The sequence below is a fragment of the Perca flavescens genome, chromosome 22 (assembly GCF_004354835.1).
Source record: "Perca flavescens isolate YP-PL-M2 chromosome 22, PFLA_1.0, whole genome shotgun sequence".
NCBI classification, from domain to species: Eukaryota; Metazoa; Chordata; class Actinopteri; order Perciformes; family Percidae; genus Perca; species Perca flavescens.
In genome coordinates this window covers 21,620,878-21,639,928 of record NC_041352.1, presented here as the reverse complement: position 1 = coordinate 21,639,928, position 19,051 = coordinate 21,620,878, and the positions used below count along the sequence as shown (strand labels likewise).

The 19,051-nt window shown below is 41.5% G+C and overlaps 1 protein-coding gene across 3 annotated transcripts in view; it reads right to left on the bottom strand.

Moving 5' to 3' along the window:
* Positions 1 to 19,051, bottom strand: part of dpp6a (dipeptidyl-peptidase 6a) — a 244,933-nt gene that overhangs the window by 94,447 nt on the left and 131,435 nt on the right. The window contains exon 1 of one of the 3 annotated variants that reach the window (XM_028568973.1): positions 11,082 to 11,344. The exons of the other annotated variants lie outside the window; for them this stretch is intronic. Within the exon in view, the coding sequence (XP_028424774.1) occupies positions 11,082 to 11,138 (57 nt within the window). The 5' untranslated portion in view covers positions 11,139 to 11,344. Of the gene's footprint in view, positions 1 to 11,081; positions 11,345 to 19,051 lie in introns of those variants that run through there. 3 annotated transcript variants of the gene reach the window in all.

Genomic DNA, 19,051 nt, shown 5'->3' with positions numbered 1-19,051 from the left:
AACGATGACCTGGCCAAGACAAGGCATAAAACGTGTAAGACAACATAGAGTTACACATTGAATATGCAAAATATGAACATACAAAATTCAACAAACACTTGTATTTTTTCCTGGCATTAAGCAGCCATAAAACTCTCCACAAGTCACTCTGTAGTGAAAAATCGCCAGTTCGGCTTTGATAAGATCCTCCGACATTCGGTTCAGTATTTTGGTCTGAAGCTGTGTCATGAGACTTAAGAGCCTTTCGCAGTAGGCATTCCATACTTGGATGGAGCGTGCAAATTAGTTTGTTTGTTTTTTTTAAATCAGTGAGCTTCCATCGGGTAAGTTCTTCACAATCTTCACCCATCTCTGATCAAAGTGATCTTCCTGTGTTTACCTCCCCGTGTACTTGTGCAACAACACAGTACTCATACAAACTGTCCATATTTATGCCTGTTTGTGGCAGAGCAAGAGCTTTTCTTTTCCCATTGTTAGTCTTTTTCTGTTTGTTCTTTTGTTTGTTTGGCACAGGCTTCCTATTTTGATTATTTCATTTGCTTCTTTGAAGCTTTAGTGCATAACTTTTTGATATTAATGAACGTCCGTTACATTCAAGCCATCGGCAAATGAGATAATACAAAGCTAATAAATATCTATCAGCTCCACACAACTCTCTCTGTATTTCTCAGTATGGCTATGTTCAGAAGATTTTGTCGTCCGGTGACTTTCCCGTGTAGAAACTCAAATGAAGATAATGACCTCTTCTGAGGAGTCCGCAGTCACGGAAGGCTTGTATCACGTTGACTAGCTGACAGTTTTGTTGTCATTACTTAGAATTCTTCATATAGCTTTAAAGCTCCATTGTGTAATTGTTTGAGTTGATTCTTAGCAAAAGCCCCTTTGTTCTCTCACAAATATGTGCTCATTCATGTGTAATTACTTCCATCAACTAATCAAAGCATTCTCGTAAGCGTAGAATCTGCCATTCAGAATCATGTATTCTGCCATGAAGTGCCTCCATCTTTAAAATACATTAGCCAAAGAGGGACATACCTCCGCCTTTCACGCTTTTACACTCAGTGGCACTGTGACGAATGCCTACATTACACAATGTAGCTTTAAGATTCATTTAAAATTTAAGTTATGTCCGAATTTCAACATTAGATATTAAAGAATACAATCTTTAATGTGGATATTAAATGTAAAAGGTATTTGAAAGAGTATCCTGAGGGTTGAGAGGCCAATAACTTTAGGGAGCAACTGTTCTCTACACACGGTGAAATTACTCAGGTATAACATTTACTGTTAATTTTAATATCTTATTGGCCTGAAGCAACTCAAGGGTCAGTGACAATTCTGATAATAAATGTGTTCTAAAAAAGTCATTGAATAGCTTTCTAAGGTTACCCCAAGGAATACAGTTTTTTGCTCTTCTTTTCTGAAAAGATTGCAAATGACTGAGTGGAGGATTTCACTGATATAAGCAGAGGTAGATCATATAATTCAGTCGCAATTGACAGCACACTGAGGATCACTAAAATGAGATAATAAACTCCAGAGTGCAAACCCACTGTGGGTTTCTAATATCCAAAATGGTAAAGGAGGAAGATTCAATCAGGCTGTGTAACCGCCACTTAGAATCAGAATTTAGTATCTCTGCTTGTTTGTAATATCCAAATGAATGATACATTGCATAAGGGTGATTAATTACGTGGGGTATTTTTCATTATCAAAGAAGCAAAATGTCTCTATATTGCCTAGGAATGGCGACATTTCCAGATGATGAAAAGATAATGAAAAGACTTTAAATAGGTGTCCGCACACCGACTTCCTGTAGTAATTAGCATCCCGCGTGGAATGCCAATTCCAGCAAAGTGCCGATGTACCACATTTTCATATCAGCAGAACAACAATCAAAGACTCAATCAAGCTTCCTGTGGTGTTTGATGTTCGAACAAAGTCTGATGCTCGTTTGCTGGAACACTCTGAAATTAGGGCTGCATGCCCGTTTGCCAGTCTGAGACTCAAATTAGCTGAGCATTTGATTCAATTTCAGCCGCTAGTCAACAAAAGGAAAAGCATAAACAAGATGGTGACAAAATTAATGAATTATTATCATTACCCCCCCCCCCCCCACTCACTTTGTCTCTTTTAATCTGTGTTGGTGTTTTCTTTGTACAAGGCTGCACACTGAGCTACAGCATCTCCATAGAAACTAGGCTGCCGCTGGGCATTTGGGAGTGTGCCCAGCAAATGTCCTGATGAAAGTCAGTACTTCAGGCATGACACTAAACACAACTGAGGAGGCATGTAATGGCTGCCAATATTTTGAGCATGAAAAAATCAGCAGGGGGTTGACATTGTCGCCTCTGACCAATTCCCTTCCACCCAGACGTATTTCTTATGGCTGGAGGAAGCGGGAGTGGGATGCATGCCAGCAAATAGCCAGTCCAGGATAGAGCTGATAACATGACTGTCAGACTGATGACAGGGAACGCATGCTTCTCGGGTAGAGAAAGATGATATTGCAGCAGGCCGCCTACTTTCACGCTCCCATCTCCATAATGTGGTGAGCTGTCACGTTAAAATCCTCAAGTTGGTCAATTTGGAGCGCCATCAGCATTCCACGGCGACGAGAATTATTGCAGCCATAACAATAACACTAAAGGTTCTAAGCAATAAATGTCAGCAGGAACAGTGGTTGTAACATTGGGCCCAGGCTTTGAAAAAGCAAGCTCATTCCTCTAGGCTTGTGCCAGGCTGAGCAGCCAGATGCCAAGATTCGGGCACAGCCTTTAGCCTCCTGCAGGCTACTGAGTGGCTCGGTGTGCTGCCTCATCCAGCAATTTGTGTCACTGAAGAAAGTGGGGAGGACACTGTTGTTCATTTTTATTTTAAAAGAAACGATACAGCTTTGCAAAATAAGGATTTTAACAACCTATACCAGATGTTAAAAGCAAAGTCTGAAACCAAAGCTTAAATAAGACAAAGATAATGACATTCCAAGCTCAGCTGTGTGTATCACTTTGAGCTGTCAGACTTCCCGACATGGGCACAAAACAACTCCTAGCAGCATGTCCAGTGAAGCTGGAGCACCAGCTTCTCCTAATTCAAATCTGAGCCTACAGGCAATTAACCTGCTTATTGTTCGTGACTAGCACTCGCTCATGTGAATGTTTGTCACTGACATGGAGGTGGCGCCAAAACGACAGCAGGACCCGAAGGGGGGGGTGCGACAGTGAACCTGGCAACGCTCAACGTTTCAATTAGAGGCTCGGCGGAACATGGCGGCTCTGGATCGCCTTCCTGCTCCACAGCTCTGGGCTTCTAATTACAGCAGGTCGATAAGGCCAGAAAACACAGCTCGAACGGACTGAGGCAAGACGAGATAAACACACGCACAATAATACAGAGACATGTTAACTTATACACTGACTCACGCATGTGTTTTATAGGGTGAACAGATACAGGCTGACACTCCCCTGACAGTCTGAAGCATGATTAATCACACTTGCTGACTATTTTCGCTCAGCATACCAAATGGACTTGCAACCAAAAGACTGGACACTTCTGGTTCAAAAACCTATTGTAGGTCATATAAGTATTCTAAATACAGTTAGCTTATGTACCGCCTTATGAAACTGTGTTTTTCACCTGAACACAAGGGAGAAAGGAAAGAAAGCTCTGGTTAAAAATGCTAGGCGAGCTCCTTCATTTACGGAAATATGCCCACTCCGTTTGATATAGAAAGAGAGTTTAATGGAATAGATATACATACCCTGTGCTGAGGTCCATAGCGCATTAGGGACACAATTACATTAAAACAAAAGAAGACACCTGACTGAAAGAAATGCTGACCTTTTCCTAAATGAGGCGGTTTTACACACTGTTTGGAAACTCCTCCTAAATTGTATTTACTCACAGACACACAGAAACAGACACGCACACACCTGATGTCTACACAGACCATTAGCGAGATGGAGGATTATCATGACATTTAGTTTGACCGTTGCTCCAGACACTGAATATTTATTGCTGTATTAAAGCGCCCACCCCCCCCATGTTATAAGCCGTTTTGGCAAAGAACATTTAAATCATGACAACAATCATGATAAATCGCTGTGGCTGCTGCCTGGCAATCTCGCCTCTAATCTCCACTCTAGACCCCAACAACAACGGCTCAATTGTTCATAATTGCCCTTAAGATGAACTATGGCACAAACATTAGGGGCATCCAATTCTCCTCGAAATCCATTTCCCACTCCCTCTTATCAGTCAAGGGCACTCTGTGAACACGAGGAATTGGCCTATCTATTTGCATTCCAAAAGTGAATCATCTCGTCACTCTTTGCTTTTCCAGACCTATTTTGGTCATGCCACTTATCTCTCTCATTAAAAATTGGCTGTGCAGAAATAATATAACACAGTGCGATGGGGGAAAACCAAAGAGATTAAGTGTACGTGATAACGGTGGGTGACCTAACAGCACGTTAGCCACTGATTCACCATAGGAGTTGGGTGGTAGTAGCTCAGTCAGTAGGGAGTTGGGTTGGGAACCAAAGAGTTGCTGGTTCAAGTCCTCATATGGACCAAAGTATGGTCGCCTTTCCATGTGTGTAATTCAGGCCTGTGTGTAATGTGTATAATAAGAACAGTGAAAACATTGTAATTTCCCCTTGTAGGATTAATGAAGTATAAATTATTATTATGAAAAAAGCTATGCACAAGTAAAGAAAGCATCAAAATTATAGATAAGTTGCAGTTTCAAATCAAATCGGAGCATTCCCTGAAATAACTATACTATAGTTTTTGCAATCTGACTGGGGAGCACAGTAGCTAGAACCTGGCAAGAGAACCAGAAAGTCAAATTATGCAGAGTAGATGCAGGGATGAGTTCTATATAACCTCATGCATATGAAAAACTGCCTCTTGGCAGGGAAGTTTTCTATTTTTGCACTTTACATTTTCACACTTCTTGCTTAAACTCTCAAGCAAAATGTCTCACACTGACGGAGCAGGTGCTGGTCTAGTCTCTGCCTTAAAGCTTGGTGACAACTCGCAGAGCGAGATGGTAAACTATTGTGCCTGGTGAACTAACCGCTAACAAGCTAACCAGCTAACGGGAACATCCCAGTGCTAGTCAGTCACTTTGGCTTTCTCTAAGTTGTCTTTGTATTTTGTCTGTATTAGGAAATTTGTTCCTTCTGGCATTTTGTTCTCAGGATTGTACATCACTTCATTGTGTGTTACAAGTGTTATTACCTCCGCCGAGGAGGTTATGTTTTAGGCTTGGTTTGTTTGTCTGTCTGTCAGCAGGATCACTGAAAATCTACTGGCCTGATTTTCATTAAAGTTGGTGGAAGGGTGCAAGGGGCCAAGGAAGAACTCATTATATTTTGGAGGAGTTCCGAATCACGGGGCGGATTCACAAATTAATTTTCACTTTTGTTGCCATTGCGAGATAGTAGATTCATGTGGGTTCGGAATAATCGGGGAAATGGGTTTCCGACAGTGAACATTTTAACTGCTTTTACATTGTGAGACAGGGCATGCCTTGTCTGCGCTCTCCAAGTGCCCTTCTAGTTTATTAAATGAAATGACGAAAAAAAAGAAACTCTCTGAACGTCAAAAGACGTTCTTGTGCCATTGACTCTTGTCTCACAGCTGCCTGCAAACCATTCCTCTTTTCACGGAGGAGGTTAAATGAAAGTGGAAGGTTCAAGACAGCTAAGAAGCTACGTTAGCTTTCACCGTCTTGGCAGTGTGGCTTGCTATACAAATTTGCTGTCAAAGCTCACCGAAATTGAACTCTAAGTGAAAACCGAGTGCAGATTTACTATTTACTTTGTCCTCACAGGATGATTCTATTAATCACGGCCATTCCATTGAAATGAATTGAGTTTGTTTTAAATGTGTGACCGGGCCTTTACACACGCTACACAGGCAGAGCAAATCTGCATTTATATGATCTCATTTGTGACCATTCCTTTACGGGACTTCCTGGCAGATCAACAGGCATGATGACACCTTGACACCTGATTTGGCAACACGTCCTGGTCACTTTCACAATAAACTACTTATCACATTACCAGTGAATTGGCTTGTGTAAAGGGGAAAAGAGTCTTCATTAACGACATTAGACAACCTGATGAACAGCTGCAGCTCTGGATCGACGGATAACAAATGCATTCTGTAGATGTACCGATTTGGAAAAAGGAAACTCTGGGGCACTGGAACACCGCCACTGCTGTATCGAACTTACTGCAGGCAGGTCCACGCTTAAAACCACAAAAGCCAAAGCATGTGCCGCGCAGATGACTCGTCCCCCACTGTGTCTTGTGTGCAAGTTGCTACTTTAATTAAAGTGATGGTTCGGAGTATTTTCACCCTAGGGTCCTTTGCACCATGACCTCGAGCCAAGAACCCCCCCAGAAGCTTTTTTCAGCTGGGTCTATCATTGGGAGAGTTAGCGTAGCAGCGTTATCAGCTGAATAGCTTAGCGCAGGGGCTAATGGACCCACGTTTGTTTCGCGTAAATGACCCCACTAATAATGCCCGAAATGATACCAAACGTCTACTGTAGTACATATAGGTTATGCACTCATAAAACGATGGATTGGAAAGTTTGTAAGTACACCAGAAGTTTATGAACACTTGCCCGCTGGCTTCTGCTCTCTGCTGTTGTTGCTGCTGCCGGCAGTAAGACGAGTGCTTAGGGCCGTCTACAAATTACAACACCGAAAAGAGATGCAACAAAAATATTTTTTAATTTAACTTCTTTTTTTTAACTAAGTACTGTAGTATAACTAGCAGGAGACAAGTAATAACTGAGGTAAGTTTGGAGACATTACCTTATTTAATCATTAAATTAATAAATATTTTTGTTGTATCTCTTTTTGGTGTAGTAATTTGGGTAAATTTCTCCGAACCATCACTTTAACATCCGTTTAAGCACTTGTAACTTGAGCTATTCATCAGCAGGCCACAGAGGCAGCGGCTTTACCACAGCGAGGTGAAGGAAACCTAACATGGCTGATTAAAACCGCTACTTGTTTTCTCCTAGTGCGATTACACAAAACAAAACATACCAAAATGTTTAAGTCAAATATCTTCAATTCGACAACATTCAAGCCTTTCACCATCTTAAAAGAGCATGTTCCCGTCAGGCTTTTTTCCTCCTATATTTTGGCTTTCAAGTGAGCATCTTCACCTTTGATTCTTGCATTTATCAGCTCACAGCAGACAGGCACCGTTTTCAGATAAACAACATTTTATCAATATTTGACAAGATCACATCCCCTGAAATTGTACTTACTAGATGTAGGACGTGGAGTACATTGAGTTTACTAAGTAGGTATCATAGTATCTTAGAAGAAACTTAAGAATATAAATAAATAGGAAACGAGAAAGTCTTTTTTTGAGTTGGACAGGATTTTATACCCTTTTTCTCCTAAACTTAGAACAGCAAATTCCGTGGCCGGGTTAGCTCAGTTGGTGGAGCAGGCGCACATGTGTAGAGGTTTGCTCCTCGACGCAGTGGCCGAGGGTTCGATTCTGAGCTGTGGCCCTTTGCTGCGGGTCATTCCCCCCTCTGTCTCCCCTTTCATGTCTTCAGCTGTCCTGTGAAAATGAAGGTCTAAAATGCCCAAAAAAAGAATAGCAAATTCCCCTATGCTATATTCTTTGTCATTTTTAACTCCACTGTTGGCCTGATGGAGATGCAGACAGCCATGTGCTTTCTCTGGTACATATAATGATGCAAGATACATCTAATCACCTCACCTGCCCGCAAAGAGTCTAATAGGCATATGCATGTATCACAAATGTGACAAGAAAAAGAAATCATGATTTGAGAGCAACAAAAAGCTACAGAGTAAGTAAGACCTACCATCCTATCCAATACTATGGCTTATTTATAATTCATTTCCTTCTTTGGTCCTTGGGTATCTATTCTCTTCAGGAACACCCGCAGGCTGCTCCGCTCAGCTGTTTCGCAAGCTGCTGTCCTGATCGGAGGTTTTGGCTTTGAATCCCACCCAAAGTCCTTTACTGCTCTGCTACTATGAGATGCTACTAAATCAACTTTAACAGGGCAGACCTCACGTTTCAGCTTGGTTCTCACAGTATCCAAGTATTTCCCTTTAGCATGCATTACCCGCTACGGCTTCCCAAGTTCGCTAGTCAAACAGAATGTGAAAAAGCAGTTAAAAGCCCGACCATCGGGCTGGATGGCGGTGGCATCTCCGCAGATGTCTTCCCCATTAAATGTTGGGGCTGTGCTTTAAAGCTCCAACTGCCTGTGGGAAGTAAGTGAGAAATCTGAACTGGGAAAACCCCAATTACTCATGTAATGGGACATCCTTAAACTGCTCAAAGCAGTAAAAGCCAGCTGCTTTATGAGTTTGTGAGGCTTTTGGACACAAGCTGTTCTCAATGGTTTATCTTATTTTTTGGTGAAGAAAAGCCCATGCCAAGCGCCGGAATTTAATTTGAGCATGCACTGTATCACTGTACTCTCTGTCACAGCACTAGATGTAGAGTAATTTGGCAACAAAATACTCTACTTCAGCTTTAATTCCGTCTAAAGTGTCTTGCCTTTGTAAGTTCATTACTACCCTGACTCAACCTTTCACACCTTGAGAACCTCCGCCCCGTTGGAGTAATGAGTGTTAGTGGTGTGACTCTCCCTGTCTGTGCTGCGGCTAGCTGATTACTGGAGAGCTGTTGCTATCTCTGGTGAGCTGCCCTCTATCTCCGTCCTCTGTCCCTGGACCACAAGCCCGGCCAGCACACCATCAATCAGGAGGCCGCAACAGGACCTCACGTAATCACAGCGGCTGTGTATGTCTGCACGCACCAGCTGCAATGTGTTTGCCCGTGTGCGTGCATGCATGCATGTCTATGTTACATTGCCGACTTTACAACCTGATATGCTTGAAGCAATTTTTCACTTTGCTGGAGCGTCACGCCTCAAGAAAATCCACTGACAGCCGCCATTGATTATATACCGGTGTTCCAGCATCACCAGCTCTCGAATCTTGTCAGTAATTACAAAAAAAGGGCAGTTCCTGCAGGTGTCATTTATTTGTGCTCAAAATTAAACTATAATTAAATACAATCATTTTTATTTATTTTCGGTATAGACTTGAAATGAATCGTTTAACTCAATTATCGAGCAAAAAAAAGTTTATCAAATGTAAGGATTTGTTTTCTCTTTGGTTTGCTATTACAAATGTAGATGTAGATATGAAAAGATCTACATCTACATCTAGGTTTAACCCAGCTGGATGGACAAAAGAAGTCCTTTGAAAATGGGATGTTGGAAATGTTACACTGTTTTCTGACATCCATTAATTTATTAGTTTGAAAAATGATCAAAAGTGAATTGATAATGGAGGACAATCCTCAGCTGTAGCCATATTGGTCTACAAAATGTTAGAAAATAGTAAATGAACATCCGAGTTCAAAGTGATGTCTTGAATTCACAATACACAAAAGGAAAATGCAGCAACTCCCCACGTGTGTGAAGCCGAAACCAGCAAACTCTTTGCCTTTTTTGCTTAAGGATTGACAAAAACAAAAAAAAGAATCAATCGTCAGTTGCTTTCGCTGATGTTTGCGCCTACACAGCCAGTGTGCAGAATATGCAGGGTGGGACTGGCGGCCCTTTGGCTGCCTCCAAGGGTGTGACTGACAGCCTGCAGCTAAATCACAGCGGGGGAAGATTGTCTGCTTGGCTGGATAAAGCAGGGTGCCCCTCTCACCTTTTCTGTCATCTTCAGACAGGTGCAGCGCACAGGTGGAGGCCAGCAGTGACGGATGCCGTCTAAAGTTACAGTTTGTGTTGATAGACATGGTTCAAAGCACAGAACGTTTAATAAATGATTCCTAAACATCTTCCTGGACATTTAAATACAGGATTCACACAAAATGAGTTAAGGAAGGTAAATATGATAGTGACTGAGATAGTCCTTTTTGTAATGTGTGTAGTCCTATTTTTCAGGCAGTAATGAAATTATTGAATCTAGACGCAATGAAAACAAACATCTGCCAGAGCATTTTCCCAGCGGTAATGCTGTAAAAAGAGCGATTGGGTATATTGCTGATTAGGTGCTACATTGTTAGAACTTCAAAAGAAATGCACCATTTCTGAAAAAACTGGAAAAGTTACATTTATTTTTCTTCAAACTTTCATAGATTTCCTATAGTGGGAACCCTTGAAAAAGGTGTTAGTACACATTCACTGGCTCTATGCTGCAGGAGGAGGTGCATTATTTGTCAATCCTGACACTTAACAGAGCACAATAGAAAATGAGTGGTCTTTTTTTTTTTTTTTTTCCAGCTCATGAAATATTGATTCTTAAAAATAAAATCCATTGTTTCCTCCATTATTTAGGCAAGCGTGTACCTCTGTAGAGGCGGGTCAACAGATGCTCCATCATCACTGAGTGATGGTGGGAGCAAAGAAAACGGAGCAGAGCCACCCTGCACCACACTGAACGCAACAGTGTTTCCAGCCTTCAGACTGGAGAGACAGTTGAGATTTTCTGAAGAGGTCAGACGCTTTAAAAGGCGTTTTATCACATATGGTGGAAAAGCACGAGCATGACATGGTGATTTAAATGCGATTCAAACTGTTAACATGTCACACAAGTCGCACATTTGCAGGCCTTTTACATTAGGCACCATCTGATCCAACTTGGGCTAATTGAGCTGATTTAGGTGTCTTACTGCAAGGTGAAGCGCACTGGATGGAATGGAAAACACAAACTGTTTGTTGACCCCCGTGCGTAAAGTCACTGAGTAATGATCACCGCATGAAAACGATGACGATCGCAAGCGAGCACGAGGCTGTAAATCAGCACGGCACCGGCTATCACTTCCAATTGACTCTAAGTGCGAATGTCTACTACAGTACGAGCGTAGGGGCTACCAAATGATTACGTTTTCCTCCAACACACCATTGCAAGCGGTCAGACAAAAGTCACTGCAGCGCTGCCTGCCAATATGATTCAGCGTTGGCCAACTAAAGCAGGGCGACACAGGTTGATGTTGCTTTTAATATGCGAAGGCAAGAGAGAGGAAAAGCTCATCGGTACCTGTTCTTGCTGGTGAGCCGTTTTCGCCGGTGCATTGCCTTCCTTCGCCGTGGTCATGATTCTGGTTTCTCCCTAAAGCTGGGAGAAACTGTTGTTTCCCCGGCAGGAGAAAAAAAAATTCAAATACAGAAAGCTACACAGGTGCTGTAGAGAACCCCCGGCAGGCACAAGAAGAAGAAGATGATGTATTCACGGCGCCTACAGGCTGCGTTTGCAGCGTCCAAGGTGTGAAATATCAAGTGGTGGAAGGAAGGACGCGCTGCTCAAGATGAGAAAAGGCAAAAGATTCTCAGTGGAAGCGAAAGCGAAGAGGAGGAGACAGCAGAGAGAGAGAGAGAGAGAGAGAGAGAGAGAGAGAGAGAGAGAGAGAGAGAGAGAGAGAGAGAGAGAGAGAGAGAGAGAAGCTGCGCATCTCTTTAAACGCTTGATGAGGGACTATGGGTGAGCTGTTCAATATTCCACAAGCGAGGCACACACACACACACACACACACACACACACACACACACACACACACACATGTCAAGTCAGCCAAGTGGGGCTACATGTTGCAGAGTGAGTGGATATCAGTTAAAAATTGCACCAAAAAAATTAAATACTGAAACTTGAATGCTGAATTCATGAATATAAGCTCATCAAATTTCCATTTCCAACGAGAAGGACATTCTAACACTCTTACTTTCAATCATATGGTGTCACATATTTATTAGTTTATTCATATTCACAAAATAAAGGCCCATCTCATTAAATCAGGGCCCATCACTTCATCTGTCAGAGACACTGTTGTGGTAAAGCTGCTGGTAAACTAGGCAAGTAGAATTAAAGCCTGTGTTCCTGCTGCATTTGGAGATAACAATTCTTGCTGTAATTAGAAACAAAACACTAATGTGCTGCTGCGCTGATGCGATAGTAATGGCACTGACACACTAAGTGGTTTGAATGTAATGTAAAAGGATTAAATATTACACTCAAACAGCAGCAGCAGAAGTAATAACACAGAGTCAACAGTGAAAATGTTTAAGACACGAGTGGCTGTAAAAACATTATGATCCCAGGAATGAAGTAGTTGCAATAAAGTAGAACTTTTTAGGACTAGGCATATACGGCTTTTAATAAAGTTCAGTCAGTCTGAGATTTCAACTAAATTCTGAGACTACAATATAATTAACACATTCAGTTTTATATATATATATATATATATATATATATATTTCACGATAAGAACCATACTTGTTTTGTTCCATTAATTACATCTACAAAAACTGTTGTACAATCCCTATTAAACACTGCGAGGAAATTACTTCCTTTGATTCGTTCTGAGATGTGCTTAATGTTAATTAATACCTTAGTCTCCAGTTTGACTATTTATATTGCAGGTGTGCAACCCAATGTGCTGCACTGTTAATTAAAGTCTGGTGGCAGCTCGGTGAAGCCAATTACCCTGGAATCCCGAATGAATGTCTGCAGTGTTGCTTCATGTGAGCGGCCGAGCACATGAAGGTTTGGCTTTCAAAAAGGTAGCCTCAAAGGACAAAATCCACCACCTGACACCCTTGAATGAGATATCATTGTGTTATTTTGTTTTGTAATTTACTTTCACGGCCCATGAGTTTTCGCGTTAGTTAGTGACTTCTCTACATTTGAATGATGACAGTCCCCAAACTAAAAGTGTCTAATGTATAGGTGGGTGAGGTGGGTTTTCCATTGCCTGCTTAGTCAACATGGCCAAAAGCTCTGAGCATAGGCACTGTGGTGCTTTGAGCTAGGTGCTAAATCTCAGCACGCTAACATCCTTACAATGTTAAAAAGCTGATGTTTAGCAGGTATATGTTTTTACATCATATTTTAAAAGGTCCCATGACATGGTGCTCTTTGGATGCTTTTATATAGACCTAAGTTGTCCCCTAATACTGTATCTGATGTCTCTTTTATATAGACCTTAGTGGTCCCCTAATACTGTATCTGAAGTCTCTTTTATATAGACCTTAGTGGTCCCCTAATACTGTATCTGAAGTCTCTTTTATATAGACCTTAGTGGTCCCCTAATACTGTATCTGAAGTCTCTTTCCCGAAATTCAGCCTTGGTGCAGAACTACAGCCACTAGAGCCAGTCCCACAATGAGCTTTCCTTAGGATGTGCCATTTCTGTGTCTGTAGCTATTGAGGAGGAGAGGGGGGGGTGCAAGGTGGAGGGTGGGGGTGTGGCTCTGACCAACTGCCACTTTGCTCATTTGAAAGCCATGATGCCTCTCTCTCTCATGGGTGGGCCAAATTCTCTGGGCGGGCAAAGCAGAGAAAGGGGAGGTAATCTTGCTCCTTATGACCTCATAAGGAGAAGATTCCAGATTGGCCCATCTGAGCTTTTATTTTCTGAAAGGCAGAGCAGGATACCCAGGGCTCGGTTTACACCTATCGCCATTTCTAGCCACTGGGGGACCATAGGCAGGCTGGGGGAACGCATATTAATGTTAATGTTAAAAAACCTCATAAAGTGAAATTTTCATGCCATGGGACCTTTAAGGTGTTACGATGCTAATGTTTGCTAAGCACTAGACACAAGTATTGGACAAAATGAAATCAAATGGACCTTATTGAAGTTAAGGGATCACCAATGTTCCTACAATTCATCCTGAGGAAATACACGAATGTCTGTACCAGAAGGCTTTATTTTAAGGTAAGCATAATTGTCAGTTTGCAAACTGAAAAAAAGCTTTGTAAACTGACCGACCAACTGAAAGGGTGTTTGGTGTTTTAAGCCCCCAAAATCGTCTTCCAGGCAGCGCTGCATGGAAGGCACTAGGGTTAGGGTTAGGTGCCTTGAAGTCGACGAAAAGTTATGCACATTAAACGTATGATATAATACAAAAACTAGGAGACCGCCTGCTGGTCACGTGACATCGGCTACAGTGCTACAGAGTGGCAGTTGCTAGCTGTTTAAGCCGCTACAGAGCTTTGTGACGCCGGCCCCGTTGCTCCGTCACAGCTCGTATCAGCGGCAGTTGGTAGATGTGTTTAGCCGCTACAGAGCTCCGCGACACCGGCTATAGTGCTCAGCATGGTGCTCTGTCAGGTCAGTGGTAGTTGGTGGTTCAGTTGCCCGAGAATAGGTGACTGTGAGCCGGTTACAGAGCACCGCGAGCTGCCGTTCATTTCGGCGAAGATTACAGCTAAGTGTAGGCAAGAAAAAGTGAAAGTTATGCAACGACGAAAGTTAGGTTTAGGCACAGAGACGACTTGTTAAGTTCAGGGAAAAGTTTGTAGTTTGTATTAAAACACTGCTAAGAAACATGCATTTCCTCTGTGAACATTTTTTCATCACCCTGACCACCTCCCTACACAGCCAGCTGCATTCTTATACAGCAGCAGTCAATGTGGCGCACCCAGCAAAAAAAAACACCTGTGGAAATCTTACGATTTACGATGCTTATCTATTCGTAGCTTTTCCAACGTATGGTTTATGAGGACAATAAGTCTGCCATGATAAAAAAAAAATGTTCTTAAAGTAATTGGCTTCTCTTGATTGTTATGGTTATGTTAAAAATGCACATTTTTCAATTGAAGACATTTTTGTATTTTGATTCTTGCCAAATAAAGCCATGAAACCGAAAGGCTACGTTGTCATTTTTGACGTATTAAAAAATAATGAAAGCCCCCCCGAGTGTTCACAGCACCATCCACTTGTGGCTCAAAACTACATTAGCAGCCTTCTCCAATAACTCAGTCTGTGTTTACCATCAAAACCATGATGTATGAAACTAAAACGACTTCTCAACAGCCAATCAATCAGCTCCAAACTAACGACGGACACTCTGGGCCAAAACCCTATTGGCTGATGACAGATGTTACTGTATGTGGTCGGACCGCGGCCACCGGGAACACAATAACTACCTTATTGTGGCTGTGTTACAGAGTGAGTGTACAAACCAACCACGGCAGTGATGAATGCTCCTGGGGGGAATGTGTTTAAATACACATTCCTGGAAAGTCAGAAATGAACTGACTGATTGAGCCAACCTGCCTAAACAGAGTCCAGTCATCGTTTCACTTTGAATACCAAGCTACTGTAGCAGCTGACGTAATGAACTTCCTGTGAGAGCTTTTGCCCAATTAATTAATTAATTGAAATTAATCAATACATGACGTAATCTGAAAACACAATACACTGATGGATTATTTTTGGCAGTGATTTTAGTTCTCCCTGCAAACAAAATTATTATTAGGATTGTGTAGATATTAATAATTGCTTTTGGTAAAGAGGCATCTTCAATTAACCCTCTAAATTTGCAATCGCCTTTTATATTTAGATTGCTTCAATGAAGCCAAGAGGTGGACTATGTGACTCAGAAGGGTCTCTTATACTTATTTACATGTGCATCCTTTAAAAAGAAAAGAAAAAAAGCCTTGATAGGCTGAGAAGATAGAGACAATGGATAGGAATCCAAAAGTCAATCAAGTGGAAGCTGTGAAAAGTGACACTCTGACCATTTAAATTGAGTCGAAGAGGTGAAAAGCAAAGGGCTGCTAGTCTGAGAGCCACTAAATCAATGTTGCTCGGATTGAATAAAATTTCTGTTTTCCTTCCTCAATTTAATTTGAGAAGCATAAACCAAAGCAAAGTCTGTCCAAGGCTTTTGGTTTGCATAAAGCAAACAGTTGTTTCCTCAAGTGCTCTGGCTGTACAGCTTTTTAATTGAGATACTTGGAGAACTAAAGCGTTAAATCCCTGTTAACACCACTGGGTATGAGAGGGATCATGCACATTACATGGAAAGCTGGTGTGTTTTTGATGAAGTCTCTTGTTTAAACTCTAGGAAGTTCAAAATTGCAGCCATGCAGCGTGGAACACTGCAGTATGTTCTGGAAAAAAAAAAGAATTAAAAAGGTCAAATAACATAACTTGGGCATATATAATTATTTAAACCAAACAAGTACATTTTGTTGTTTTCATTATTATTATTATTATTATTTATTACATTTATATAGCGCTTTATCATAGACACTCAAAGCGGGACTGCTCTCTAACACCACTAATGTGTAGCACCCACCTGGGTGATGCACGGCAGCCATACAACGCCTTACAACGCCAGACACCAGAACGCTCACCACACATCAGCTAGTTAGGGAGGGGGACATATTTTTAGTGGTGGGGGAATCCGTAGAACCCGGAGAAAACCCACGGGGAGAACATGCAAACTCCACACAAAAAGGCCTGGATTTGAACCCAGAACCTTCTTGCTGTGAGGCCACAGCACTAACCACTGGGCCACCGTGCTGCCCATGGTCTGCACACACTTGCATTAAATACAGCCCCCATTTTGGTTTTAAGTTTAAGCATGCACACATCCACATCCATAAAATGTGTACCAACACACCCTTTTGTGGAGAAAATGGAATATAGAAAAATGTATTTTCCGATTTATAGCTAGCTCCAGTCTCCCAGAACATATTCTGTCATTGCGCATGGCCAAAGCCATCTGTCAGTGTTACATTAATTCCTATATCAAACCCTTCAATGCAGCAAGCCCCTAGTGTGTGGAATAGTCAGGGAAACAAGTGTAATGGGATGTTTCAAAAACAAAAGTTGTTCAGTGCTGTGACACCCCATGACTTAGTTTTATTAAATACTTTAAGGAGGTATCCATTTTCCTTTGGGATGCGGAGTTATTTCTTGGTACGGAAATTTTGATAGCAACAAATCTTGTATGCTATATGATTGAACAAGCTTGCTCACACAATAAGACCAATATCACCCCAGAGAGGGGTGGAGGATGGATAAGGGATTACTCTGGCGTTGACACAGAGCAAGACCAAAGGTCTGGGATTCACACTCAGAGACTCTACTTTCTATCAGGTGGTGCGGCGTAGGACTGTGTGCCTCAATATTTCAGCTCTTACTTAGTTGTCTGACACATGATGGCAAGCATCGAGATATTGGAGCAAAAAAAAAAAGTAATTGCTTTTCCATCGCTCCTTCTGCTCCCTCCCCCTGTGCATCCTCTATGTGAGGTCCTTACATAAACACAGATTGGACCCATCCTCCCGACAGAGAGGGGATGCATCAGGATGCAGTCTCGGGTCTTGCCAGCATACAGCACTTTATGCCAGGTGTGAGTCACCAGCCTTCACACCACTCAGCCGTGAAATGTCAACAGAGCCAGATTCTACAACCGTCTGAGGTGTCGAATGGGTCTTCATCTTTATTAGCATACTCTCTGTGTACAGAGAAAGTGCCCCTCCGGCTGGAGAGTAAGACTGAGCCTTAAAAAAAAGTGACAAACACCAACCAAGTCTTCCAATAGTAACCTTTTGACAAGGTTTTAAAAACATCACATTATTAGATGCATTTGTGGTATTTTTTTGTATATACAGTCCATATCCTAAAGTTACTGCTGTAAAAAAGTGCTTATATGCAACCAAAGTGCGTACAGTGAAAAGCCTAAAGTGCGAATTCTGTGCACATTTTGATTTTGTTGTTTAAGTTTCACAACCCTATTTTCTTCCCTGATTTAATGCATATTAATGACATATTCTCAACAGGTATCGCAAGGACATCATCTTGTTTTTTTTTTTTTTTTTAAAAGGCTCCGCAGTCATGACAATAACAGTTGCTTCATGCATTAAATGGGGTTTGTTCAGGATGGCTTTGTGTTTTGCATAATATGCTTCAGAAACTGAGCAGACTGTAAATAGCTTTTGGAAATTATCTTCAAGCCTTTTAAGAAAATAAAATCTGAAAATTTCAGCAGCACATATCCAATCCCCCAAAAATGTAATAATAAAAAAAAAAGCAAAGCAATCAAAGTAACCGTGACAAGTAACACTATCTGACATGCACCACGACAAGATGAAAAGTGGCTGATTCGGCACTGTATCACACCTTCAAGGACTAACCCATCCTGCTACACCCAGAATAATAGCACACCTCCAAACAGCACCTGCTAACACATTTAGTGCCCCGCTAAAAGGCCAGCAAACTGTAACACATGTCAGCACCAAGGTAAAAGGACAGCTTCCGATACCGATCCCGACACCATCAAAAGCTTCACTGTGCTGAAATAGATTACAGCACCACTTAACGGACAGCTCCAACGGTGCGTTTCACCCCACCATCCAGAACTCCTTTCACAGAGGAGAGGGGACATGGAGAGAAAAATATCAGCACAATGGGCTCTTTTCCCATTTTGAAGAACATGGTGAGTGTAGAAGCCACGTGGAATTTATCTTGAATAGGCATCACATGTCATCAGGGTCCTATCATTATTATTATTATACATTGATATGGCTAGAAATGATTCATTCCTGTATGACAGCTGTTAATAATAACACATCATTATTCTTATAATTGCTGTGTTGAAGAACTATTTTGTAGTCTACAGTCTGACAGTTTTACCAGCTATTAAAGTAAACTATGTGTTTTTCACCTTACTTTAATGCTACTTTACTAATGCTGGTTTACTTCAAATCACCAGCTTTTATTGTATGGGCAACAATGTTCAAACTCTATCGTCTCTCTCTCTGTCGTCCAATTGGGTAGACGCATATTATCTCCATATTTTGTCATTTCTATTTTCTTTTCATAAATCAATGCTATTGGTCACCATTAAGTCTGTCTGTGGGTTTTAGAAATATTTAAACGGGGACGGAGCTATTTCATCTGACTGTGTCGAAGGTGAATAGCTCAAATAAATGTTTTCAAACTATCCCTTTTTTTATTTCCTAAAAAGCAACAGTTTTGGACATACAAGGTTTTTGCCTGCCAGCACTGATATGTTGATACTGACACATCAGGGGCCACCAGCAAATATACAGCAGCATTAAGGGCTATAATGTAGACATTATACATCAGAGTATAACTTACAGAAAGCTTTTATTCTGATGTAATCTATACTGGAAATCCCTGGTTATCTGAGCCAATTATTTAACACAATAGTAATAATAATAACTTTCGAGCAAATATAATGGGTCCAATG